The 27,505-nt window shown below is 36.1% G+C and overlaps 1 protein-coding gene across 1 annotated transcript; it reads right to left on the reverse strand.

Annotated features, from left to right (window-relative positions):
• Nucleotides 1-860: 860 nt before the first annotated feature.
• Nucleotides 861-27,505, reverse strand: LOC133330007 (uncharacterized; the record flags this gene model as incomplete). The annotated part of the gene is made up of 6 exons (XM_061538467.1): nucleotides 861-1,631; nucleotides 1,764-2,620; nucleotides 16,740-16,902; nucleotides 17,172-17,277; nucleotides 20,018-20,156; nucleotides 27,291-27,505. Coding segments are annotated over 6 exons (2,251 nt in total), but the record flags the coding sequence as incomplete, so codon positions are not given.

The following is a 27,505-nucleotide window of genomic DNA, read 5'->3' on the forward strand; positions in this document are numbered from 1 at the left end:
CTGAACCGATTTTTACGAAACTTAGCACACATCATTCTAGACTTAATTCAGTATGATATGCGAAATTTCGTGCAAATCGAAAGAGATATAGGGAATTTGGTGCACCATTTACCTAAAATCGGGCGAAACTTTATATGGGAGCTATATATAAATCTGAACATATTTTCACGAAACTTAGCACACATCATTCTAGACTCAATTCAGTACTCCATACCAAATTTCGTGCAAATCGAAAGATATATAGAGACCTTGGTGCACCATTTACCTAAAATCGGGCGGAACTATATATGGCAGCTATATCTAAATCTGCACCGATTTTCACCAGTTTCAATAGGGGTTGTTCTTGGGCCAAATAAACGAGCTGTACAAAATGTCATCCAATTCGGATCATAAATGCGATGTACTGTGTTCAAAAGAATACATGGACAGGGCGGACGGACGGACGGACGGACGGACATGCATAAATCGACTTCGGAAGTGATTCTATGTATATTCTCAAAAGGAACCATGGGTCTATCTCGATTTTTTTGCTTATTACAAACATATACAAAAATGGCGCCCAAATGAATAAGTCCGGAATCTGGCAACATTTTTAACTGTCCTGGATATCCTCTTTTAAAACATGGAAGAACAATTTTCGGATTTGAAAAAAAAAACATATTTTTCCTGTATCAATTTTTGAGGAAAATGCGATTCCGATTTTTTTAAGTTATTTTTAATTTAAAATCCATTTTTTTTTCTAAAAAAAATACTAAAATTAATAATTAATAACAACAACAAATCTAAAACTAATCAACAACAACAAAAATACCTTACATCGTTTATAACAATTGAAACCAAATATTATTAAGGTGATCCTTTCAAACGGATACTTCTTTGGTGAATTTCGAGCGATCATTTAAATTCAGGACCAATTTATCGGGTCGTTTCGTTTTGCCATTACCATTGGCGGTGGTGGTGGCGGTTGGCTGCTGTGTGGTGTTACTCGAACTGGCAGCCGTACCGGTTGTTGCTCGTGACGTTTTTGCGTCTAATAAGGCATTATTTGGATTTCCTGCAGAAGTGACCGCTGTAGCTGTCCGTTTGGGCGAACTACTGCTACTCGTGGTTATGTTAAATAAAGATTGTGATATGATTTTAAAATCTTCCGTTGTGGGCAGTTCTTCCTCATTTCTGCCTTGATTGTTTGTGGCGACCTTGGATTCACTTTTACTTTGCGATAAACTCGAGGAGTCATCGGCAAAAAGTTTGGAAGGTAATTCGCCCGCCAGATCATCTTCAGGATGCAAAACATTGCCATCATCATCATCCTCATCATTTTCTTCACCATAATCATCCTCTTCGTCTTCGTCCTCGTCATCATCGTCGTCGTCCTCACTCGTACTCGTATCGGTGGTTGTGTAGAATATTATATCATCGGTGGAATATTGTTTTTGTATGGAACTTGTTTCGCCTGTTTCCGATGGTCGCTGCGAAGTGATGGCAGCACCTGTGGCACTCTTGGAAATCTGCTGGGATTTTTCTATGTCGCTCAGCAGTTTGCTACATTTGGAACTTAGTCTACTTAGTTTTCTATGCTGTTTGGAGGTGGTGGTGGTACTGGTGGAGGAGGCTTTGCCGCTTTGATTTTTCTTCAATTTTATTTTACAGTTATCACATATCATGGGCTGTTGTTTTTGTTGTGCATTTTGTTGTTGTTGTTGCTGCTGCAGTTGTTTTTGTTTTTGACTTAAATAACTAAATTTTTGATTTGTTGTGGTTGCTGTTGTCGTCGTTGTTGTTGCACTGCTGCTATCCTCACACGGCAGACTGGAACTACTCAACATTTTGGCATCTTTGTGGCGATGATGACGCGTACTGGGTTTACGCGTTCCCCTATAACCCCCCGCCGGTGGTGGGGTATTGGTGGCTGCAGTTCGCTTAGCCACCCTTCTCGTGGGCAGCTGGTCCAAGTCATCCGATTGCGAACACATACACTCCAATTTAATATCCTTAAATGTGAGGCTACCCTCGTGGGGTGGCGACCCCAATAGCTGACATTTACTTAGTGTTGAGCTGCCCTGCCGAGGATGACCATCCAACCGGCAACGTTCATAGCATCGTTCGCATATGATATGTTGTTGTTTCAACTCCTCTTCGGCCACACAATTTCCGCTCAGCTCAGTATTTATGGCCTTCTCGGAGATTATGGGAGCCGTTGTCGTGGCTGTCGCCGTCACCACCACCTGAACATCCTTGGGCGATGCAGTGGTCACTGACGGTGTGGCCATTGTTATCTTTGTGGACGGCACAACGGCTTGTTGGACAACATTGTTATTGGTTTTTTGTTGTTGTTGCTGTTGCATTTGTGCATATTTCTGCATTTCGCTGTTCAACGACAGCAAGGGCAGTGCTTCCGGTTTATTGGGTCGTACGGTTAATTGATTTCCACCGCCAGATACGGCCTGTGATGCGGCAGCAGCAACCATGACCATGCTGCCGGGTGTTTTCAGGCCATCCAGCAGACTGGATATTGTCATTACCGCCACACCCTTGGGTGGAGCCATTTCCTGTATACGCTGCAGTTGTACGCTGAGTTGTCGTATTTCCTCCAATGCTTCCTGGTCGGATAATTTGTTTTCTGCAAAAAGCAAAAAGAAAAAGGAAACAAAAGGGAGAATGAGAAAGTAGAAAGTGTTGGCAGAAAAAATTAAGTATGACCTGACAATGGAAAATTGCAGAGTTTTTTTTTTTTGTATTTGCCTGTGTCAGCCAACCTGCCTAGATGGTAAAGTAGGCTAAGTTATGAGCCATGTGGTGGGAGCACTAGGGCAAATTACAATGGGATTTTGGTGCATCATAAATTATAGAAAAAAATATTTTCACAGGTTGGCGAAAATTGGCTGTTAAGTGTCACATAAATTTTAGAACAAATTTCTAAAGGAAATAAATTTAATGCATAGAAAAGAAACCAGTAAGGAAAGTAGTAAAGTCGGACTGGGCCGACTATATGATACCCTTCACCACTTTGGGTATATTCTATATATGTATCCTAACAGACGCCGCGCTTTTGTTATATGTCTATATAACATTATTCTAGACTTAATTCAGTACCCCGTACAACAGTTCGTGCCAATCGAAAGATATATAGGGACCTTGGTGCACTATTTACCTAAAATCGGATGAAAATATATATGGGAGCTATATCTAAATCTAGACCTATTTTGATGAAACTTAGCACACGCCATTCTAGACTTATTTCAGTACGCTATGACAAATTTCGTGCAAATCGAATGATTTTAAGAGACTTTGGTGCACCAATTACCTAAAATCGGGTGTACCTATATATGGGAGCTATATCTAATTCTGAACCGATTTTCATGAAACTTTGCACACATCATTCTAGACTTATTTCAGTACGCTATGCCAAATTTCGGGCAAATCGAAAGATATATAGGGACCTTGGTACACCATTTACCTTAAATCGGACGAAAATATATGTGAGAGTTATATCTAAATCTGAACCGATTTTCACGAAACTTAACACAAATCATTCTAGACCTTATTCGAAAGATATATAGGGATTTTGGTACAACATGTACCTTAAATCGGACGAAAATATATATGGGAACTATATCTAAATCCGAACCGATTTTTCCCCTTTTCAATAGGCTTCGTCCTTGGGCCAAACAAGTAAGCTGTGTCAAATTTCATCCGAAACGAAACTTAGCACACGTCATTCTAGACTTAATTTAGTGCGCTATGACGAATTTCGTGCAAATCGAATGATTTTAAGAGACTTTGGTGCACCAATTACCTAAAATCGGGTGAAACTATATATGGGAGCTATATCTAAATCTGAACCGATTTTCATGAAACTTAGCATACAGTATTATAGCCGCAATTCAGTACGCTATGCCAAATTTCGTCTAAATCGAAAAATATATAGGGTCTTTGGTGCACCAATTACCTAAAATCGGGCGAAACTATATATGGAGGCTATATCTAAATCTGAATCGATATTCACGAAACTGTGCACACATCATTCTAGACTTAATTCAGTACGATATGCCAAAATTCGTGCAAATCAAAAGATTTCTAGGGACTTTAGTGGACTATTTACCTAAAATCGGCTGAATCTATATATGGGAGCTATATCTTAATCTTAACCGATTTTCACGAAACTTTGCACACATCATTGTAGACTTAATTGATTACGCTATGCCAAATTTCGGGCAAATCAAAAGATTTCTAGGGACTTTAGTGGACTATTTACCTAAAATCGGCCGGAACTATATATGGGAGCTATATCTAAATCTGAACCGATTCACACGAAACTTTGCACATATCATTCTAGACTTAATTCAGTACGCTATGCCAAATTTCGGGCAAATCGAAGGATTTCTAGGGACTTTAGTGGACTATATACCTAAAATCGGCCGAAAATATATATGGGAGCTATATCTAAATCAGAACCGATTTGCACGAAACTTAACACACATCATTCTAGATCTTATTCGAAAGATATATAGAGACTTTGGTACACCATTTACCTTAGATCGGACGAAAATATATATGGGAGCTATATCTAAATCCGAACCGATTTTTTCCCAATTTCAATAGGGTTCGTCCTTGGGCCAAACAAATGAGCTGTGCCAAATTTCATCCAATTCGAATAATAAATACGACCTGTACTGCGTTTACAATTTAACATGGACAGACTGGCGGACGGACGGACATGCATACATCGACTCAGAAAGTGATTCTATGCATATTCTCAAAAGGAACCATGGGTATATCCCGATTATTTTTTCCTATTACAAACACATGCACAAAGATATAATACCCTGTACCACAGTGTGGTGAAGGTTATAAAAAAATATATACTGAAGGAGATCCTTGACGTGGATATTTTTAAAAATATTTTAATTGCATTCCCATCCTGTTGATCCATATTTGAGCAGCATTATCCACAAGATAACAAAAACAAACAAACAAACCTGCAACAAAAAACAAACAAACCATTTCGTTCACATTTAAATTGCGTTTGACAAATCACTTGATATAACTTCATAACATCAACCAGAACTGTTGCAGGTCATTTACGCCGCTATAACATCAACATTCAATATAAATTTCAAAATGTGACCATTATTGGTTCTAGGCAACGCATTTCGAAATTTGAACATAGACGGGCGGTTTATAAATATCAAACAACGACCACAACAAAATACCCCATTAAGCCATCTCTGCATGGGGAATGGTCCTGACAAGAGGCAGAAATGTGTCTGATAGGATTATTATGATGTTGTTGTTGTTGATATTGCTGTGGATGAGAGGACAATGATGTTGATGACAGTGTATCCATGGCAATGACAGTTTATTGTTGTTGTTGTGGTTGTTGCTGTTGCATTGCGGGGTAAAACAATTATTATGAGCACAGTCATCAGTGGAGGACTCATCGTCAAGTCTCACAGACTACCACTACAAATCCTTTTATATTAAAATATTTATGGAAAAAACATGATAACCGACAGACAGACTGACTGTCCGTCCGTCCATTTATTCGAGCCACTCGTGTCAAATACACTACAATGACTTTTAACAAATTGTTGTTCATTTTAGATTTGAATTATAAATGGATTTTGTACAGCTGTTGGTGTTGTTGTTGCTGTTGCTATTTGCAACCAGAGATAATTTTGTGGAAAATCAAAGCGCCACCATTTGTTGAGAGTAAGTGAGGTTTGTGTGTATGTGTCGAGATTGGAAAATAATACACGCAAACAGAGGTGTATTGGTGACCAAATGAATTTATTTTTTTTTTAGGGAAATAAACTCAAAAGGTTTCAAAACAAAATTTTGAAGTTGCATCATGAACGAATATTTTAAATATTTTTCAACGCCTATTATGGAACCATGACAGAATATTTAAAAAAAAATTTACGCTTATTTTGGTATCATGAAATAATATTAAAAAAATCCCTGCCTATTTTGGGATCATGGAAAAGTATTTTAAAAACCCAGTATAGTCGGACGGGCCGACCATGTGATATCCTACAAAACTTCCACGAAAATCGAACTTTTTGTGGTTCTATATTCTGAGCTTTGGTAATATTTTGCGATAGTTGGACCCTCTTCACCGACTAGAGGTCAACAGTACCTCTTCCTTACACTGACATATTTTCCGAAAAATTACTAATATTCAGTATAGCTCTTGTAATTATTTGTCCAGATTCAATTCACCGTGGGTTGTGTTGTGATGTTCGGTTTTCAATTGTGGCCTATAGATCGACTCGAAAACAAAAACTCAAAAAACAAGTAAGGAAAGTAGTATAGCTGGACGGGACCGACTATATGATACCCTTCACCACATTGGGTATATTATACGTATCCTAACATATGTAGAATATATCTGAACCGATTTTAGGGAAACTTGCCAGAGACAAATTTATATTACATCAGTACGTTGTGTAAATCGGCCTACTATGGATCTTTTCACTATACCAAAATTCGTGCAAATCGAAAGATATATTGGGACATTGAATTACATAAAATCTGACGAAAATATATATGTGAGCTATATCTAAATCTGAACCAATTTTCACAAAACTTAGCACGCGTCGATTTAGCCTTAATTCAGAACGCTATGTCAAATTTCGTGCAAATCGAATGATTTTCAGAGATTTTGGTGCACCAATTACCTAAAATCGGATGAAAATATTTATGGGAACTATATCTAAATCTGAACCGATTGTCACGAAACTTTGCAAACATCATTCTAGTATCAATTCAGTACGCTAGGCCAAATTTCGTCCAAATCGAAAGATATATAGGGTCTATGGTGCACCAATTACCTTAAATCGGATGAAAATATTTATGGGGACTATATCTAAATTTGAACCGATTGTCACGAAACTTTGCAAACATCATTCTAGTATCAATTCAGTACGCTAGGCCAAATTTCGTCCAAATCGAAAGATATATAGGGTCTTTGGTGCATCAATTACCTAAAATCGGATGAAAATATATATGGGGACTATATCTAAATCTGAACCGATTGTCACGAAACTTTGCACACATCATTCTAGTATCAATTCAGTACGCTATGCCAAATTTCGTGCAAATCGAAATATATATAGGTACTTTGGTGCACCATTTACCTTAAATCGGACGAAAATATATATGGGAGCTATATCTAAATCTGAACCGATTTGCACGAAACTTAACACACATCATTCTAGACATAATTAATTACGATGTGTCAAATTTCGTGCAGATCGAAAGATAATTAGGGACTTTGGCGCACCATTTACCTTAAATCGGACGAAAATATATATGGGGGCTATTTCTAAATCTGGACCGGTTTCCAGGAAACTTAACACACATAATTCTAGTATCAATTCAGTACGCTATGCCAAATTTCGTGCAAATCGAAACATATATAGGTACTTTGGTGCACCATTTACCTTAAATCGGACGAAAATATATATGGGAGCTGTATCTAAATCTGAACCGATTTGCACGAAACTTTGCACACATCATTCTAGTATCAATTCAGTACGCTATGCCAACTTTCGTGCAAATCGAAACATATATAGGTACTTTGATACACCATTTACCTTAAATCGAACGAAAATATATATGGGAGCTATATCTAAATCTGAACTGATTTCCACAAAACTTAGCACACATCATTCTAGGCCTACTTCAGTACGCTGTGCCAAATTTCGTGCGAATCGAAAGTTATTTAGGGACCAGTTACCTTAAATCGGACGAAAATATATATGGGAGCTATATCTAAATCTAAACATATTTTTCCAATTTCAATAGGGTTCGTCTTTGGGCCAAGTAAATGAGCTGTGCCAAATTTCATCCAATTCGAATAATAAATGCGACCAGTATTTTGTTTACAATTTTACATGGACAGACGGACAGACGGACATGCATAAATCGACTTAGAAAGTGATTCAACGCATATTCTCAGAAAGAACCCTGGGTCTATCTCGTTTCCTTGTGTCTGTTACAAACATATGCACAAAGACATAATACCCTGTACCACAGTGTGGTGAAGGGTATAACAATAAGTTTTCGGTCTACTTCATCGCAATCTGATCATCACCGAAAATTATAGGCGTTGTCCTTAACCATACCATGAACCTCATGATATATTCGAAAGCAATACTCTGTATGAAAAATGTCTTCTGCTAATCAGCGATGGACATTTGCAGAGGATGTATTCAATTCTTTCCAGTTCTTCTTCGTCCTCACATAGACGACAGTAATCCTCTGCACTGGAGTCCCACTTTGAAGTGAGATCTATAATCCCCACGACGATTTTGATCTCCCTCTTATTGTGTTTCAAGAGCGAAGACGTTCTTTTACGAGAGAATTCAGTCCAGATAGATTTTGAGATTCTGCAAGCACGTTCCCGTAGCCATCTGTTACCAACTTCCTTGCAATGGAACGCCAATGATGGGAGGTTTCACAGATCTCTCAATCAGAAGATTGGACTACTGTGAGCAAGCTCGTCGGCTTTCTCATTCCCTTCAATGTTATGTCCTGGAACCCAGCATAAACCAACTACCTGTCGTATATCATTCAAAGCGGACTTGCAAACATGAACTGCTTTCGAGTTTATAGTATGCGACTTCACCGTTTTCAGGGCCGCCTGACTATCGACATATATAGTAGCCGGTCCCGTGATGTCAGCATTAAGTGCTTTTACTATCTCGGCCGCTTTCGTGATTGCAAGAATCTCTGCTTGAAAAACGCTAAAGTACTACTAAGTACTACTAACAAGACAACCATCGGTAAGTATGCGTATGACGACGTATACAGCCAGTGAATAATTTCGGCTCTCAATTCCCAGCTCTTGCCTACGGAATTCTTACATGAATAGAGTGCCAGCAAACCCTTCTTAGAGCGTTCCTCAAAAAGAGGTCATAACCTGGCGTTATGTTTAGGATGCTGGCATGACCATAGTTCAGCGATTTCAAGGCATCCGTTTCCCGGAGTCTCAGGGCACACCTGGCAGCCTGGAATTTATTCAGAATATCCAATGGTTGGAGATTCAAAATTGCGTTCAAGGCTACTTGTGGTGTACTCCTTAATGCTCAGGATTGAAGCCGATCGCTGTACTAAGCTCAATTTTGTCATCAGCATCTTTTGGTTAGCCCCCTGCCACCAAACAAGACAACTATAGGTAAGTATGGGTAAGACTCATACATGAATAGAGTGCCAGCAAACCCTTCTTAGAGCGTTCCTCAACATTCCTATTCCACAATAGTTTGCGGTCTAGGATGGTGTCAAGATACTTAGCTTCTTCAGAAAGGGTTAAAGTCACTCCTCCAAGTGATGGCAGACGGAAACTAGGAATTTTACGGTTCCTAGTGAAGAGCACCAGTTCGGTTTGAGCCGCTAAATATTGATTGATTATTATCAAAACAGGCATGCTTATTCTTTGGCCCGAACCTCTTTTCCATGTAAAAAATCACGATGTTTGGGTCATAATTGTGGCCTCTGAAGCGACCAGAAAATCAGACAAAAATAAAGTTTTTGGTCCATTTCATCCCTTAAATATTAACCGATCTTTTCCAAAAAACAATGGGGGTCTTCAGTGGCCAGAACCCATCCTACATGCAAGATTGGTCCATAACCTCTATCGTGGTTTGAAATTATAATGGACAGACGGACGGACACACATGTCTAGATCGACTCAGCTAGTCGACATATGACGATAGACATACTTAAAGGTGGGTCTAGGACCAATCTTTCACGGCGTTACAAACTCTTGAGGCTGCACATAGCTATAATATTCTGACAACATAGGGTATATAATTCAACAGGGTATAAAATCAACAGCTATGTTTTGCTTCATTTTAACTTATTGACCTCCCCCCTCCCCCCTGGTGCTGTTTGATGACCCTATTATTTATTATTATCCATTATATACCATTTTCCGCCCTCCCATTTATTCAAAATATTTTAGATACTGCCAGTCAATTATTTTGTGTGCTCTCTCTGCTCTAATGAATAATAATAATGGAGCATTTATTTCATTTAATTTTAAAACATAAAGATTATACTGTCTGAGCTGTTTGACCAGCCTGGCCTCTGTGTGTGCATGTGTGTGTTTGTAGAGATTTATAATGTTTTGTTGGCAGTTTTGAAAATGCCTAATGGCTTTCAGTCTCAGTTTCTCCTAGATATGTTGTTGGCCTGTGTGTGCCTGCTTAACTTTTAATATCAATTTAATTTATTGAAATTTATTTAAATATCATATTTTTTGGAAGGGAATAAATGGCCATAAATGTGTTAACAAAACTAAATGGGGATTATCACATTTGTAGGTGTGTGTGTGTGATAGACATAACAAATGAGAGAGCCATTTTAATTGTTGTTGAAATGAGATGAGATTTTAGGAATGCTAATTTGTTAAAAATATAAAATATATTTATTTAAAAAAATCTTCGCCTTGCCATGGACCCTGGAAAAATGTTTAAAAATATCAACGACTATGATAACACCTTGAAAAATTGTTTTAAAAATGTATGCCTTTGATAATAACTTGAACAAATCCACTCCTTTGTATTAACCCTTGGAACTAGAATTTTTTTTTTAAATATCTACACCTTTGCATGGACCTTTAAAAGAATATCTTAAAAAATCTACGCCGATGACAACGCCTTATAAAATATTTTTAAAAAAATTAACGCTTTTGGCTAGACCTTGACAAATGATTTTTAAATAATCCACGACATTGTCATTTTCTTTTATATGCTTGTAAAAATACCCTTTCAAATTCCCCTATTATTGACTTCGTTATTTTATTTTTTGTTTTGTTAAATATTTCCAACGAAAAATCTCTCATTAATTAATAAATTAATTGCTACGCCCATAAATAGTTCTTTTGAAATGACAAGGCCACAATTTAAAATAAATATTTATTAAATTGTAATAAATATTGGAAAATGCCCTTTTTATTGTTGCTCTTGTTATTTACATATTGAGCATCAATTAGTTTTAAAATGCCAGTAAATTGCATTCAAAGTGATAGCAAATGTTTTGTTTTTTTTTTCTGGAAATTAATCCGCTTTTAAATACATTAATTGGGAAATATTTTTTACGATAAAAATTCAATGGCTGCTTACAATGCTATATATAAAGAGAAATGTAAATATAAATTATTAAAAACTTTTACTTAAAAAATCCAGGCCTTGGTTAGGCCTTGAAAAAACTATTCTTTAAAAAATCCACGCCTTGAAAAAACTATTCTTTAAAAAATCTAGGCCTTGAAAAAACTATTCTTTAAAAAATCCACGCCTTGGTTAGGCCTTGAAAAAACTATTCTTTAAAAAATCCTTGAAAAAAATATTATTTAAATTAAAAAATCCACGCCTTGGTTAGGCCTTGAAAAAACTATTCTTTAAAAAATCCACGCCTTGGTTAGGCCTTGAAAAAACTATTCTTTAAAAAATCCTCGCCTTGGTTAGGCCTTGAAAAAACTATTCTTTAAAAAATCCACGCCTTGGTTAGGCCTTGAAAAAACTATTCTTTAAAAAATCCACGCCTTGGTTAGGCCTTGAAAAAACTATTCTTTAAAAAATCCACGCCTTGGTTAGGCCTTGAAAAAACTATTCTTTAAAAAATCCACGCCTTGGTTAGGCCTTGAAAAAACTATTCTTTAAAAAATCCACGCCTTGGTTAGGCCTTGAAAAAACTATTCTTTAAAAAATCCACGCCTTGGTTAGGCCTTGAAAAAACTATTCTTTAAAAAATCCACGCCTTGGTTAGGCCTTGAAAAAACTATTCTTTAAAAAATCCACGCCTTGGTTAGGCCTTGAAAAAACTATTCTTTAAAAAATCCACGCCTTGGTTAGGCCTTGAAAAAACTATTCTTTAAAAAATCCACGCCTTGGTTAGGCCTTGAAAAAACTATTCTTTTGAAAATCCATGCCTTGGTTAGGCCTTAAAAAAACTATTCTTTAAAAAATCCACGCCTTGGTTAGGCCTTGCAAAAAATATTCTCAAATCCACGCCTTGGTTAGGCCTTGAAAAAATATTCTATAAAAAAATACACACCTTAAAAATATTTTTAAACCAGTAAGTCGGACGGTCGGACGGGGCCGACTATATGATACCCTTCACCACATTGGGTATATTCTACATATGCATCCTAACAGACGTCGCGCTTTTGTTATATATGTATATAACATCATTCTAGACTTAATACAGTACCATATACCAAAGTTCGAGGAAATCGAAAGATATATAGGGACTTTGGTGCACCATTTTCATAAAATCAGACGAAAATATATAGGGGAGCTATATCTAAATCTGAACCGATTTTCACAAAATTTAACACACATAATTCCAGACTTAATTCAGTACCCCAGGCAAACTTTTCTGCAAATCGAAAGATATATAGGGACTTTGGTGCACCACTTACATTAAATCGGATGGGAATATATATGGGAGCAGTATCTAAATCTGGACCGATTTCCACGAAACTTGGCAGACATCACTCTAGGTTCAATTAAGTATGCCTTGCCAAATTTCGTGCCAATTGATGGATATATGGGGACTTTGGTGCACCATTTACTTTAAATCGGACGAACAAATATATGGGAGCTATATCTAAATCCGAACCGATTTTCACGAAACTTAACACACATCATTCTAGACCTAATTCATTACGATGTGCCAAATTTCGTGCAAATCGAAAGATATGCAGGGACTCTGGTGCGCCATTTACATTAAATCGGAGAAAAATATATATGGGAGCTATATCTAAATCTGAAGCGATTTTCAGGAAATTTAACACACATCATTGTAGACCTTATTCATAACGCTCTGTCGAATTTCGTGCAAATCGAGAGATATACAGGGGCTTTGGTGCACCATTTACCTTAAATCGGACGAAAATATATATGGGAGCTATATCTAAATCTGAACCAAATTTCTTTTCAATAGGGTTCGTCCTTGTGCCAAATAAGTGAACTGTGCCAAATTTCATCCAAATCGGATCATAAATGTGACCTGTACTTTGTTAACAAAAATACATGGACGGACGGACAGACGGACATGCGTAACTCGACTCAGAAAGTGATTCTATGTATATTCTCAAAAGGAACCATGGTTCTATCTCGATTTATTTTGCCTATTACAAACATATGTAAAAAGACATAATACCCTGTACCATAGTGTGCTGAAGGGTATATATACCACGCCTTTGATAGGCCTTGAAAAAACTGTTCTTTAAAAAGTCCACGCCTTGGTTGGGCTTTGAAAAACTATTCTTTAAAAAATCAGCCCCTTAAAAAATTATCTTCAAAAATTTCACGCCTTTAGTAGGCCTTGAAAAACTATTCTTTAAAAAATCAGCCCCTGAAAAAATTATCTTCAAAAATGTCAGCCCCTGAAAAAATTATCTTCAAAAATTCCACGCCTTTAGTAGGCCTTGAAAAAATATTTTTTAAAATTCCACTCATTTAGTAAGCCTTGAAAAACATTTTTTTTAAATTCCACGCCTTTAGTAGGCCTTGAAAAAATATTCTTTAAAAAATCCACGCCCTCTATATCCACTGAATAATGTTTTTTTTTTTAAATAACGCCTTTTGTGGCCCTTAAATTTTTTCTCTTAATATAAGCCTTAAAAAAGGACTTTTAAAACTCGCGCCTTTTATATGGCTTGAGAAAAAATTACTTTTAAAATCTGGGTCTTATATAGGCCTTGAAAAAAAATTCTATTAAAAATCCACGACTTTTAGAAGCTTTGAAAAAATTTTTTAAATCCACGACTTATAACAACTTTAAAAAATATTTTTTTTAATACACTCCTTCAGTGAACTCCTGAAAAATATTCTGTTTTAAAATCCAAGCTTGAAAAAAGTTATTATTTAAAAATTTTGGCCTTCACTGGTCGCATGCATGATTGATATTTTTCCATTACACTAATTCAATTGTCATGATGACATTTCCTTTTGGAATGTCAACACATGTTCATATGTCAATGATCAATAAATTGCTTGGAAAATATTGTTATAGTTTTTCTTTCATATCCAACTAAATTTAAAAAAACCTTCCAAAAAAAGGGATCCATAATAAAATTCAATTATATTGAATTTATTAAAATTGGCGCTGTTTATCAAATAAAATCAGCAACAACAACAACAAAAACAACCTTTAATAACCATTAACAGTTTTTATACCAATTGTAAAATAGCCAATCCCCATTGGGCGCCATCACACAACAAATAATGAAAAATACCCGGCCATAAACAATGGAATTGAGTTGCAATAAATCGGTAATTTAATGTAAAATGCCATGGAGGTTTTGTGTTGTTGTTGTGTATTTCGACTAACAAAAATAATGCATTATTTTTTTGAGGATGTTTATTTTTATTGTGGAAATTATGTTGAATGTATTGGTGTGTGCTTTTTTGTTTGTGGTTGGCCCTTTTGATTGGTCAGAAAAAAAAAACAAAACAATAGGAAAATAAATACCGATTTCCACGATTGCCCTTTTTCATATGGAGGCAAAAAATGTGTTATTTGGAAATAGTGGGATGCCATGATGGCTACGTGACAGTGACACAGACGCAATCTCCCCAAACAAAAAAAGGAACTAATTACAGATTTTCATCCCCAAAGGAACATTTTTAAAGACTATGAGCTTCAATTTCCTTTGCCGTGTAATTATTTTCGAACGCACATGCTGTAATTACATTTATTTGGTATTTTTTGTTACTTCATCCAAATTGCAATGAATATAAAACTATATCGTTTCCGGTGACGCCATGCAATCATCCGTTAAGTCTATTTATCCGTGAAAGGTATTTAACTTTTAATGACTTCCGTAATGCCACACCATTTGGGGATGATATCCATCAAAGAAATAATTGTTGTTGCTGACACAATAACAACGGCTAATGTCAAGGTGACATTGGATTTTTTTGGGAGTTTTACACGTGTGTTCAGATTAATTTTAATCCGATTTTAAAAAGAAAAAAAAAATAATAATAATTCTTTTTAGCTCAATAAAAAAAAATATGGAAGGAAGAATATTTTTTTCAACACCTAAAAAAGGCGTGGGATTTTAAAGAACGTTTGTTGAAGACCCGAAACAGGAGTGGATTTTTAAAATATATATTTTTCAAGGTTCCTGTAAGGCATGGATTTGTAAAGAATATTTTTTCAAGGCCTTATCATGGCGTGGATTTTTTGAAACAATATTTTTTCAAGGCCTTACCAAGGCGTGGATTTTTTGAAAGAATATTTTTTCAAGGCTTTACCAAGGCGTGGATTTTTTGAAAGAAGGCGTGAATCTGTAAAAAAAAATTCCATTCCAATCCACACCAAGGCGTGGATTTTTTGAAAGAATATTTTTTCAAGGCCTTACCAAGGCGTGGGTTTTTTGAAAGAATATTTTTTCAAGGCCTTACCAAGGCGTGGGTTTTTTGAAAGAATATTTTTTCAAGGCCTTACCAAGGCGTGGATTTTTTGAAAGAATATTTTTTCAAGGCCTTACCAAGGCGTGGATTTTTTGAAAGAATATTTTTTCAAGGCCTTACCAAGGCGTGGATTTTTTGAAAGAATATTTTTTTTAAAGGCCTTACCAAGGCGTGGATTTTTTCAAAGACTATTATCGGAGGCCTATCCAAGGCGTGGATTTTTTCAAAGAATATAATCGGAGGCCTATCCAAGGCGTGGATTTTTTCAAAGAATATTTTTTCAAAGCCTTACTAAGGCGTGGATTTTTTCAAAGAATATTTTTTCAAGCCCTTACCAAGGCCTGGATTTTTTTAAAGAATATTTTTTACGGCCTTACAAAGGCGTGGATTTTTTGAAAGAATATTTTTTACGGCCTTACAAAGGCGTGGATTTTTTGAAAGGATATTTTTTTCAAGGCCTAACCAAGGCGTGGATTTTTTAAAGAATATTTTTTCAAGGCCTAACCAAGGAGTGGATTTTTTAAAGAATATTTTTTCAAGGCCTAACCAAGGCGTGGATTTTTTAAAGAATATTTTTTCAAGGCCTAACCAAGGCGTGGATTTTTTAAAGAATATTTTTTCAAGGCCTAACCAAGGCGTGGATTTTTGAAAGAATATTTTTAGAAGGCCTAACCAAGGAGTGGATTTTTTAAAGAATATTTTTTCAAGGCCTAACCAAGGCGTGGATTTTTTAAAGAATATTTTTTCAAGGCCTAACCAAGGCGTGGATTTTTTAAAGAATATTTTTTCAAGGCCTAACCAAGGCGTGGATTTTTTAAAGAATATTTTTTCAAGGCCTAACCAAGGCGTGGATTTTTTAAAGAAAAATTTTTCAAGGCCTAACCAAGGCGTGGATTTTTTAAAGAATATTTTTTCAAGGCCTAACCAAGTCGTGGATTTTTTAAAGAATATTTTTTCAAGGCCTAACCAAGGCGTGGATTTTTTAAAGAATATTTTTTCAAGGCCTAACCAAGGCGTGGATTTTTTAAAGAATATTTTTTCAAGGCCTTATCAAGGCAAAAACAATTTTATTAAAATTATTTACTATAAAATTGATTTTATTGTTAATGAACCATTTCTATTACTGCTTAAAGGTTCCCACCTCTCCATTTAACCTTTACAATGATTATGGCAGTTTTATTATTTTCACTTATCTCTTCGAATCGAATTAATCAACATCTATTCGGTCTATCTTAATTTCCGTTTGTTTATTGTTATTATTTCATTTTATCGATTAATAATAGTTCAATTTTCATTGACTGCGCTTACCTGCTGAAGTGGTGGCCACCACCGGAGCCGTGGATGTTGTTACTGAACTGGGATTGGCAAAGGTGCGTACCTGTGGACGAAAATTGAATTTCGCACCCGATGACTTGGCACCCATACCAATATTTTCCTGGTGTGATTTACCGCTACGCAGCACAATATAAACCTAAACATGAACAGAAACAAAAACAACAAAACCCATTAAATCACCTTCGGCCCAAAAATAATGTAATAAAATAACGGATAACCGAAAAAAATCATCGAAAGCAATAATTTCCGATAAATGGCATGCAATATAAAGGATATTTTTTTAATATCTCTTTTCTCTCTTTCTGGTTTATCTTAATGATTTGTGAAGGGGGATGGGGGACCCCCTACTCCTTGATAAATAAGTGCGAAAAAGAAAACAATAGAAATGATGAAATATTAGCTTACCTTACTGCCAAATATTAAGGCCAAGAGCAGTGTTATCGTTAATTGGGTATGACAGAAAAATATTATGTACAATAAATCCGGATTGGCAGGAGATTGCAGGAAGAGCCTGTAAGAGAAAAAAAGAAGAAAAAGGAAATAATTTTACAATTAAAAACATTTGTGATTGATGAGAAGCTATACAAGACAGCGAGACGAGAATAAAAGCAATGAGTTGCTATTGGGTGCAGCCTAGCGTATGAGTTACACAGGTGCTGAAGATAGAGTATACGCCACAGAACACTGCTGATATTTCACATACTTTTTATACACTGTGGTACAGGGTATTATGTCTTTGTGCATATGTCTGTAACAGGCAAAAGGAAACTAGATAGACCCATGGTTCCTTTTGAGAATATGCATAGAATCTCTTTCTGAGTCGATTTACGCATGTCCGTCCGTCCATGTATTTTTGTGACCAGAATACAGGTCGCATTTATGATTATGGGAAAGATCGGTTCAGAAAATGGCATTCTGAACAGAAATGACACTCTGTACACCAAACAACACATACTCGCCTACGCCGATGACATCAATATAATGGGTCGAACATTGCGAGCCGTAACAGCCACCTTTGAACAAATTGAAAAGGAGTCAGCCAAAGTGGTTCTGGCAGTAAACGGCAAGAAGACCAAGCTGATGGTATCAACGCGCAAGACGCCCAGTAGACTCGGAAAAACTGTGGAACTTGAGAACTACAGCTTCGAGGTAGTTAAAGACTTTATATACATTGGTACCGCCATAAATAAAACGATAGACATCAGTTTTGAAATTGGGAGAAGGATTGTGATGGCGAACAGATGCTACTATGGTCTAAGTAAGCAGGTTGGTAACAAGGCCACCTCCCGCCAGACCAAACTCACACTTTACAAGACGCTGATACTACCCGTATGGATCAGAAGCATGGGTACTTGCGCAAGCAGATGATACAGCTCTTGGGGTGTTTGAAAGAAAAATTTTCCGAAAGATCTACGGGCCGATCTGCGTCGACGGTGAATATCGGCATCGAATGAACCACGAGCTTTACCATTTATACGCGGACATCGACATAGTCAGTCGTATTGAGCTGCAGCGACTACGGTGGCTAGACCATGTTGTGCGGATGATGTGTGAATGCCCCAGCTCAAAAGGCATATAAAAACGAGCCATATATGGTTCCCGTAGAAGGCGAAGGCCACGAATTAGATAGAAAGACCATGTAGAAAATAACATCCTGGAACGTGGTCTTACAAATTGTTGGTTTTGCGCACAAGACCGACGCGCTTGGAAATCTTTTTTAAGCTCGGCTTATGGAACAACCGTTCTGTAACAAGCCAGCTAAGTAAGTAAGTTCAGATTTAGATATAGCTCCCATATATATTTTTGTCCGATTTAATGAGAATGATCCACCAAAGTCCCTATATATCTTTCGATTTGCACGAAATTTGGCACAGCGTAATGAATTTGGTCCAGAATGATGTGTGCTAAGTTTACCGAAAATCGGTTTAGATATAGATATAGCTTCAATATATATTTTCGACCGATTTAAGGTAAATGGTGTTCCAAAGTGCCTTAATATCTTTCGATTTGCACGAAATTTGGCACAGCGTAATAAATTATGTACAGAATGATGTGTGTTAAGTTTCGTGAAAGTCGGTTCAGATTTAGATATAGCTTCGGTATATAGTTTCGTCCGATTTAATGTAAATGCTGCACCAAAATCCCTATACACCTTTCAATTTGCACGAAATTTGGCATAGCGTAATTAAATAGGTCTAGAATGATGTGTGTTAAATTTCCTGAAAATCGGTTCAGATTTAGATATAGCTCCCATATATATTTTCGTCCGATTTAAGGTAAATGGTGCACCAAAGTCCAATTTAATTTTACTGGTCCTTTAAAAATGCGACATGTGTTAAGATTCATCTGTTCAGAATATAGCTCCCATATATAGTGGTGAAGGTATTTCATGCACCAAAGTCCCTATATATCTTTCGATTTGCACGAAATTTCCGTCCGACTTCACTTCTTTCCTTAATGGTTTATTTATAGTTTCCTTCTAAACAACTATATTGTGAGGGTTTTATAAATGTGTGTGGCCTCAAGAATTGATCCTAGGCTTTGGCCATGAAATATTGATCCTATCCCACCTTTAGTAAACCTAGTATACCATATCATGACTAGCGGAGTCGATCTAGATATTTCTATGTGTACGCCAATAGTTTTGACCGGTTCATATTTAGGGAATGAAATGAACTCACAAAACCATATTTATGAAGGGAAGATCTTCCACGAGGATGGAATCTGGTCAACTAAGTAAATTATATTTTGTCATAGAATTATATCCGCCTGTGGCAACCGACTGTATTCGAACGGAGCCAGGTCGATAGTAGAAAAAGACCATGTAAGACACCTATTTCAGCCGAATTGACTCTTATTTGATATTTAGGGATCTTGTTGGGTGGGAAATCTGCCCATTAAAAATTATCAATATGCTTCCCAATTTTCGGTATTTTGGGTATTTCGAGCACCTTTTTCAAACCAAATTCGAGGTAATTTTTGCTTTGAATTATATTTAACTAGAAAATCTCATTATAGAGAAATAGCAGTGTTGGCCAAGGTTTCAGTGTAGGTCCCACATAATGGTACGCCCCGGTTATTCAAAATTTTTGTCAACCGATTTTTGATTTTTCAGGTCCATAGGTCCCAAAAATTACCAATATTAGTTTATGTTTTTGTATAGCTCCCATAATAATTTAATAATTTAAACATTTAATTTATTTTATTTAATATTAAATAAATAATTTAATTAAGATTTAAAAACTACTTACATTGACACATTGAGGAAACACGTCAACAGGAATTCATTGTAAATTGCCATCGAGATGAAGCGGCTTTCATTAAATTCGGATGGTGCCTTGCGTACCATAATGCACAGGCGAACACCCCAGGCCAGGAAAACCACTTCCACTGCAAAACCACGCAAGCACACACACACAAAAGTAATGGAAAAGAAAGAGGGAAAGGAGAAAAAACAATGAATAAATGTTAAAGAAAAGCAGTGTAAATTATTTTGTTTAATTAAATTATTTTTCTTCTTCTTCTCCTGCATATTCTGCAAAAGCCAAAGAAATAATTGTCCTTTTTTCCGTTGTTGTTGTTATTGTTGCAGTCAATCATTCCCGTGTTATGAAATAAATTTTTTTTCTGAATGCACTTGGTCGTACGTATTGCGATTGTGTCTTTCTTAATAAGTCCTTGGTTGGTTGAGTGAGTGTGGCTGTATGTCTCTGTGTGAGTGATTGTGTGTCTTTGTGTGCGTGTGTGTGTTTGAGTGTATTCAATGTATTCATTAAAATTATCAGCAGCACTTCAAGCCAAAGTAGTTGAAGAAATAGCAGCAACCAGAAGTCAAGTAAGTGCAAAAAGATCCGAAGCAACATCAAACACTTCAAGTAAAACTTCACTTCATAAGAAGGAAATGACACGAATAAAAAAAGAGGAACAGAGAAAAAATTGCTACGCACTTTGTTGTTGTGTGAGTGTTTCATTTGCATTTGTAGAAAAAACCTCAGGGAATTTTTCTGTTGTAACTTATTCATGATTTTTTTGTGATGGTTTTACAGTGTTCTCAAGTGCGGAAGGGAGGTGTGAATTATTTTCATTTTAATTGAATTGATTGAAAGAAAATGTAGACAAAATATAAAAATTTTATTGTGACATCTGCATAAATCTATAGTAATAAAAGAGTAAAGTGATTGACTGACCGACTGACTGATTTAACGATTCATCAACGCCCAGACGAAACGGCTGAAGCTAGAATCTTGAAATTTTGGGTGGGCGTCATTCTTGGTCCAGAGGTGACAGATAAGGCTGGATTTTTGGAAAAAAGGACTGAATGTGATACCATTTGTATTTGGCGAACCGGTAGAGCTAGAACTTTGAAATTTGGGTCGGGGATCGCCGATGGAGTGTAGGATAGATATACCAAGGGGTTTTTGGAAATTCGAATTTCGTACAATTTCGTAGCATATGAATGGATAGAGCTGAAATTTGGAATGCGAATTAGGGTAGAGATGTAGAGTCTATTTAAGGAGGTGTTTTTGAAAGCGTGTACTCATGTTTACCAATAGTACTCTATGGTACTATATTTGGTACAAATTTAATATGGAGATACAAATCGAGCTGGTATCCTGAAATTTGAAATTAACATTAACGTCGGAGTGTAGGATTGGGATATGTACGTAGTTTTGGAAATTTCTTACTTATGTGTACGAAAAGTTCTAAATCGTACTATAATTGGTACAATTTGGATTTGGGTGGACCGATAAAGCGCGAACAATGAAACTTGGAGTCAGGATCATTGTAGGCGTGTAGGATTTGGGGTCAGGTCCCAGTTTAAGACATTATTACTTATGTGTACCAAATGGTACTAAATTTGGTACAATTTGAATTATAGGTGAACCAATAGAGCTAGAATCATGAAATTTGGAGTTAGGATCATTGTTGAGGTGTAAGATTGATATATGTAGGAAGTTTTTGAAATTTGTACTACCTTGTACTAAATTTGGTACAATTTGAATTGTGGGTCAACCGATAAAGTTGGAATTCTAAAACTTGTATTTAGGATGAATGAGAGAGTGTAGTATTGGGGTATGTAGGAAGTTTTAGAAATTGGTACAACTGTGTACTAAATTTGGTACAATTTGAATTGCGGTGCACCAATAGAGTTGGAATCCTGAAACTTGGATTTAGGATGACTGTGGGGGTGTAGGATTGGTGTATGTAGGAAATTTTGGAAATTGGTACAACTATGTACGAAATTTGGTACAATTTGAATTGTGGGTAAAAAAAATAGAGTTGGAATCCTGAAACTTGGATTTAGAATCACTGTGAGACCGTAAGTTTGGGTTAAGTAGAAAGTTTAGGAAATTCGTACTACGGTGTACTAAATTTGGTACAATTAAAATTGTGGGTGAACCAATAGAGTTTGAATCTTAAAATTTGATGTTAGGATCATTGTTGGGGTGTAGGATTGGGCTTCGTGGAAAGTTTTGGAAATTCGTAAAAAAAATTTTATTTTAAGTGAACCAACACAGCTGGATTCCTGAAATTTGGAGTTAGGGTTATTGTTGGGGTGTAGAATTGGGATATGTAGAAAATATTGGAAATTTGTACCAAATGGTACCAATTGTGGAATAGGGGAACCGATAGAGCTGGAACACTGAAATTTGGAATTAAGATCAGTGTTGTTTTGTAGGATTGGGACAGGTAGGAAGTGGTACCCTATTTGGATTTGATTGAACCGATAGAACTAGAATCTTGAAATTTGAAGTTTTAATCACTGTTGGGGTGTAGGATTTTGTCATGTAGAGTGTCATGTGTTGTTTTGGAAATTCGTACTAATGTGTACTAGTTGGTACCAAATTGTGGTTAGGATTATTGTTGTGTGTTGGATTAGGGTATATAGGAAGTTTTGGAAATGTCTACTGAATATGGTATAATTTGGATTAAGAGTGAATAGATAGAGCTGGAATCCGAAAATTGAGTAATATGTTTTCCATTGGATTGCATCATGTAGGCATCATGTAGGTAGAGCAAGTCGAACTTTGAATACCATCCACCATAGGTATGCTAAGAGGTACTTGGAATGAAAATATTGGGAACATACTAAAAAGTGGACCTATACCGACGATTCATAAAATCTGAACTTTGAAAAAATATTTTTCCAAATAAAATATTTTTGGGACCTTGAAAAAATGTTTTTTGTTTAAGCCACGTCTATGTTTGGACCTTGAAAAAATATTTTTAGAAAATCCACGCCAATGTTGGGACACTTTTTTATCCCAGCCTATGTTTGGACCTTGAATAAATATTTTTAAAAAATCCATGCCAATGTTGGGACCTTGAAAAATATTTTTTAAAAAATCCACGCCTATGACTATGACCTTTTAACCACTGTCTTACTTTCGACCATTGTGGAGTAAATCTATTATGGTCATATAACAATAGACAGATGTGACAATGGTAGAAGAAAAATGTAGCATTCCAACTTATGTACTTTAAGTCTCCCTGATAGTTTCCTCTCCAATTCCCTCTCATCCCCTTTCTACCCTTCTTTAATAACTTTAAAGTTTTATCCCGGTCCAGTAACTCTACTCCAGTCTTTGCAACGCTTCGCCAGTCTGTAACCAACCTAAAGTAGTATGACTTGTCAGAAGTGAGACAGCTTCGTCATCACTAACCCAAAAAAGAAAACCTGATGAACACTTATTGTCATTAGGAAAGTTAAATAGAATGAAAAAAAACCGAGAAGATGAAACCTAAGAGAACCTGGCTATGAGCTTCAAGGATATTGAGCTGCTTTTATACATTTCTGCGTGTGTGTGTGTTTGTGTTTACAGCAAAACTTCATGGGTTGTATTTAGGAGAGAGAAATTACTACAACTACTACTACTAAAGAAAACTTTACACACTTTGCCTGACAAAAGGTGTAGTTAAACGCAACACAGGGGGGGGGGGGTGTGGTGAAGGGAACAATGAAGGTACGAAACTGCCATAAAAATGAAATGTCACTTCACACAGTTTTACTTTTCTTAACTAAAAAGAAAAAAAAACAGTAAGGAAAGTAGTGTAGTCGCACGGGGCCGGCTATGTGATACCCTTCACCACTTTGGGTAAATACAAGAGATACTCATATGTACAATATCCTGAAGAATGACGAAATAAAATTTGTGGACTAGATAGACATTTGAACCACATATACACATACAATTCTGAAATCTTTGGAAAATTGCATGTTAATCGAACGGACTGGGGTTCTTTGATGGACCATTTGTATGAAATCGAGCACTATTTTGTTTGGGAGCTATATCAAAGGTTATTCTAGGTTTAATTTGATTAAATCGGAGGAAAATATATGGAAACTATATCTAAATGTGGACCGATTTTTACGAAACTTAACACACATCATTCTAAACCTAATTCAGTACACTATGTCAAATTTCGTGCAAATCGAAAGATATATAGGGTCTTTGGTGTACCATTTACATTAAATCGGACGTATATATATATGGGCGCTATATCTAAATCTGAACCGATTTTCACGAAACTTTACAAACATCATTGTAGGCTTAATTTAGTACGCTATGCAAATTTTCGTGCAAATCGAAGGATATATCGAGACTTTGGTGCATCATTTACATAAAATCGGACAACAAATATATTGGAGCTATATCTAAATCTTAACCGATCTTATATCTAAATCTTAACCGAAACTTTGCACACATCAGTCTAGGCTCAAGTCAGTACGCTGTGCCAAATTTCGTGCAATTCGGAAGACTTATAAGGACATTGGTGCAACATTTACCTTAAACCGGCCGAAAATTTATATGGGAGCTATATTTAATCGGAACCGATTTTTACAAAACCTAACACACAGCATTCCAGACTTAATTCAGTACGCTATGCCAAATTTCGTGCAAATCGAAGGATATATAGTGACTTTGGTGCACCATTAAAATTAAATCGGAGGAAAATATATATGGGAGCTATATCTCAATCTGAAGCGATTTTTACAAAACCTAACACACATCATTCCAGACTTAATTCAGTACGCTATGCCAAATTTCGTGCAAATCGAAGGATATATAGTGACTTTGGTGCACCATTTTTCTTAAATCGGACGGAAATATATATGGGATCTATATCTAAATCTGAACCGATTTTCACAAAACTCAGCACACATCATTCTAGGCCAAATTCATTACGCTGTGCAAAATTTCGTGTAAATCGAAAGATATATAGGGACTTTGGTGCACCATTTACATAAAATCGGATGAAAATATATATGGGAACTATATCTAAATCTGAACCGATTTTTACGAAATCTAACACACATCATTCTAGACTTATGTTAGTACGCTTCGGAAAATTTCGTGTAAATCAAAGGATATATAGGGACTTTGATGCACCATTTACTTTAAATCGGACGAAAATATATATTGGAGCTATATCTAAATCTGAACCGATTTGTACGTTACTTTGCACACATCAGTCTAGGCAGAATTCATTACGCTGTGCAAAATTTCGTGTAAATCAAAGGATATATAGGGGCTTTGGTACACCGTTTATATAAAATCGGACGAAAATATATATGGGAGCTATATCTAAATCTGAACCGATTTTTACGAAATCTAACACACATCTTTCTAGACTTATTTTAGTACGCTGTGCAAAATTTCGTGCAAATCGGAAGATTTATAGGGACTTTGGTGCACCATTTACCTTAAATCGGATGAAAGTATATATGGGAGCTATATCTAAATCTGTACCGATTTTTACGAAACTTTGCTCACATCAATCTAGGCTGACTTTAGTACGCTATGCAAATTTTCGTGCAAATCGAAAGATATATAATGACTTTGCTGCACTATTTACCTAAAATCGGATTTCCAATTTCAATGGGGCCCGTCCTTGGGCCAAATAAGTGAACTGTGCCAAATTTCATCCAAATCGGATTATAAATGCGACCTGTACTTTGTTCACAAAAATACATGGACGGACGGACAGACGGACGGACATGCGTAAATCGACTCAGAAAGTGATTCTATGCATATTCTCACAAGGAACCATGGGTCTATTTCGTTTCCTTTTGCCTGTTACAAACATATGCCCAAAGACATAATACCCTATACCACAGTGTGGTGAAGGGTATAAAACACACACAAAGTTTGTAAGGTAAAGGAATACTAAACTGGCAGTTTGCTTGACAAAATTTTTACATCTTTGAGTTTTGAGGAGTCGACGAACTGTTGAAGTGTCCTGTCTACTGTCCTAGCCCAAACGGATGAATGAATTAAAGAAGTGACGTTGTGTTTTTTTGGTTCAAATATTATCTTCTTGATTATTGTAATTAAATTTAGGGTAGAGGTTGTTGAAAGTTACAGCAACAGTTTGTTGATCTGGGTCGTAATTATTTTAAAAATGTAGTTTTGAGGGGATATGAGTTATTAAAAATTTGAATAGAAATGCCTCTTAACAGCTGAGGAGGATATGATCATCAACAACAAAAAGGCTCTAGAGGACAATATTAAATGGACCTTGACTGCACCTTGAACAAATATATTTAAAAAATCCACGACTATGTTGGGACTATGTCGTTGGCCAGCTAAGTACTTCGCTTTGTTACAAGATACATTTGGGTATGAAAGGTTTTTTGTATAGAAGCAATAGCTTCTGGGGAGAATATCCCAACAAAAAACTGATGAGGATCAGTGGCGTGATCCGAAACTATAGTCTTCCCTGCCTAATATTTTGAACAAATCCACGCCTTTGTCAGGACCTTGAAAAAATATTTTTAACAAATCCACGCCTTTGTCAGGACCTTGAAAAAATATTTTTAACAAATCCACGCCTATGTCAGGACCTTGAAAAATATATTTTTAACAAATCCACGCCTTTGTCAGGACCTTGAAAAAATATTTTTAACAAATCCACGCCTTTGTCAGGACCTTGAATAACTATTTGAAAAAATATTTTTAACAAATCCAAGCCTATTTCAGGACCTTGAAATTAAATTTAATAAATCCTAACTGGACCTTAAAAATAAAAAAACTTTAAAAAAATCTGCGCCAATAGCTGGATCTTGAATTACAGCTCCTTTGTACCATAATTACACTCCGAATATACATTGCGATTATTACAATATACCATACCAAAATTAAAACACACAATTTAAGCCCCTATCTCATCGCAGTCACAATAAATTCATACCATAAATATCCCGCATAAATAAGTGCCGGTTCTGTGTTTTTTGTTTCCTTAGTAATTTTTATAGTTAAACTCCGCCAGCAAGAATGTGGAAAATTTACAATGAAATTACATTTAACATACAGTGATGTCCTTTTGTTATAATAGAAGAAAAGAACAACAACAGCAACAACAAACTACAAACTGGGACAATCTTTAAAGTTAACGTTAATGTCTGGTGATAAATCAGGATTTTTATTATGTGTGCGCTCCACATCGCACCACATATGTAGAATATTTTTAAAACACACAAACACACACTCACACACATACATACGTTACTTCACTACTTACTTGATGTAAATGTGTAATCCCACCAATCGGTTTTACATAAAAATGCCTTCAGATCATCCGCTGTCCTTCCGACCACAACATCGGGCGGTGAGACCAGAGTTCGCACCAGCAGACATGTGCCAATGGCGCCACAAATACAGCCCAAACGTTTTAGTAGAGCAGCATCCGTTATTTTAACAGCTTTAGCTGAGCGAACACGAAATATTACCGAGATA

This window comes from Musca vetustissima, unplaced genomic scaffold (assembly GCF_032173495.1).
Source record: "Musca vetustissima isolate MV318-11 ecotype Yass unplaced genomic scaffold, APGP_CSIRO_Mvet_v1 utg208129, whole genome shotgun sequence".
NCBI classification, from domain to species: domain Eukaryota; kingdom Metazoa; phylum Arthropoda; class Insecta; order Diptera; family Muscidae; genus Musca; species Musca vetustissima.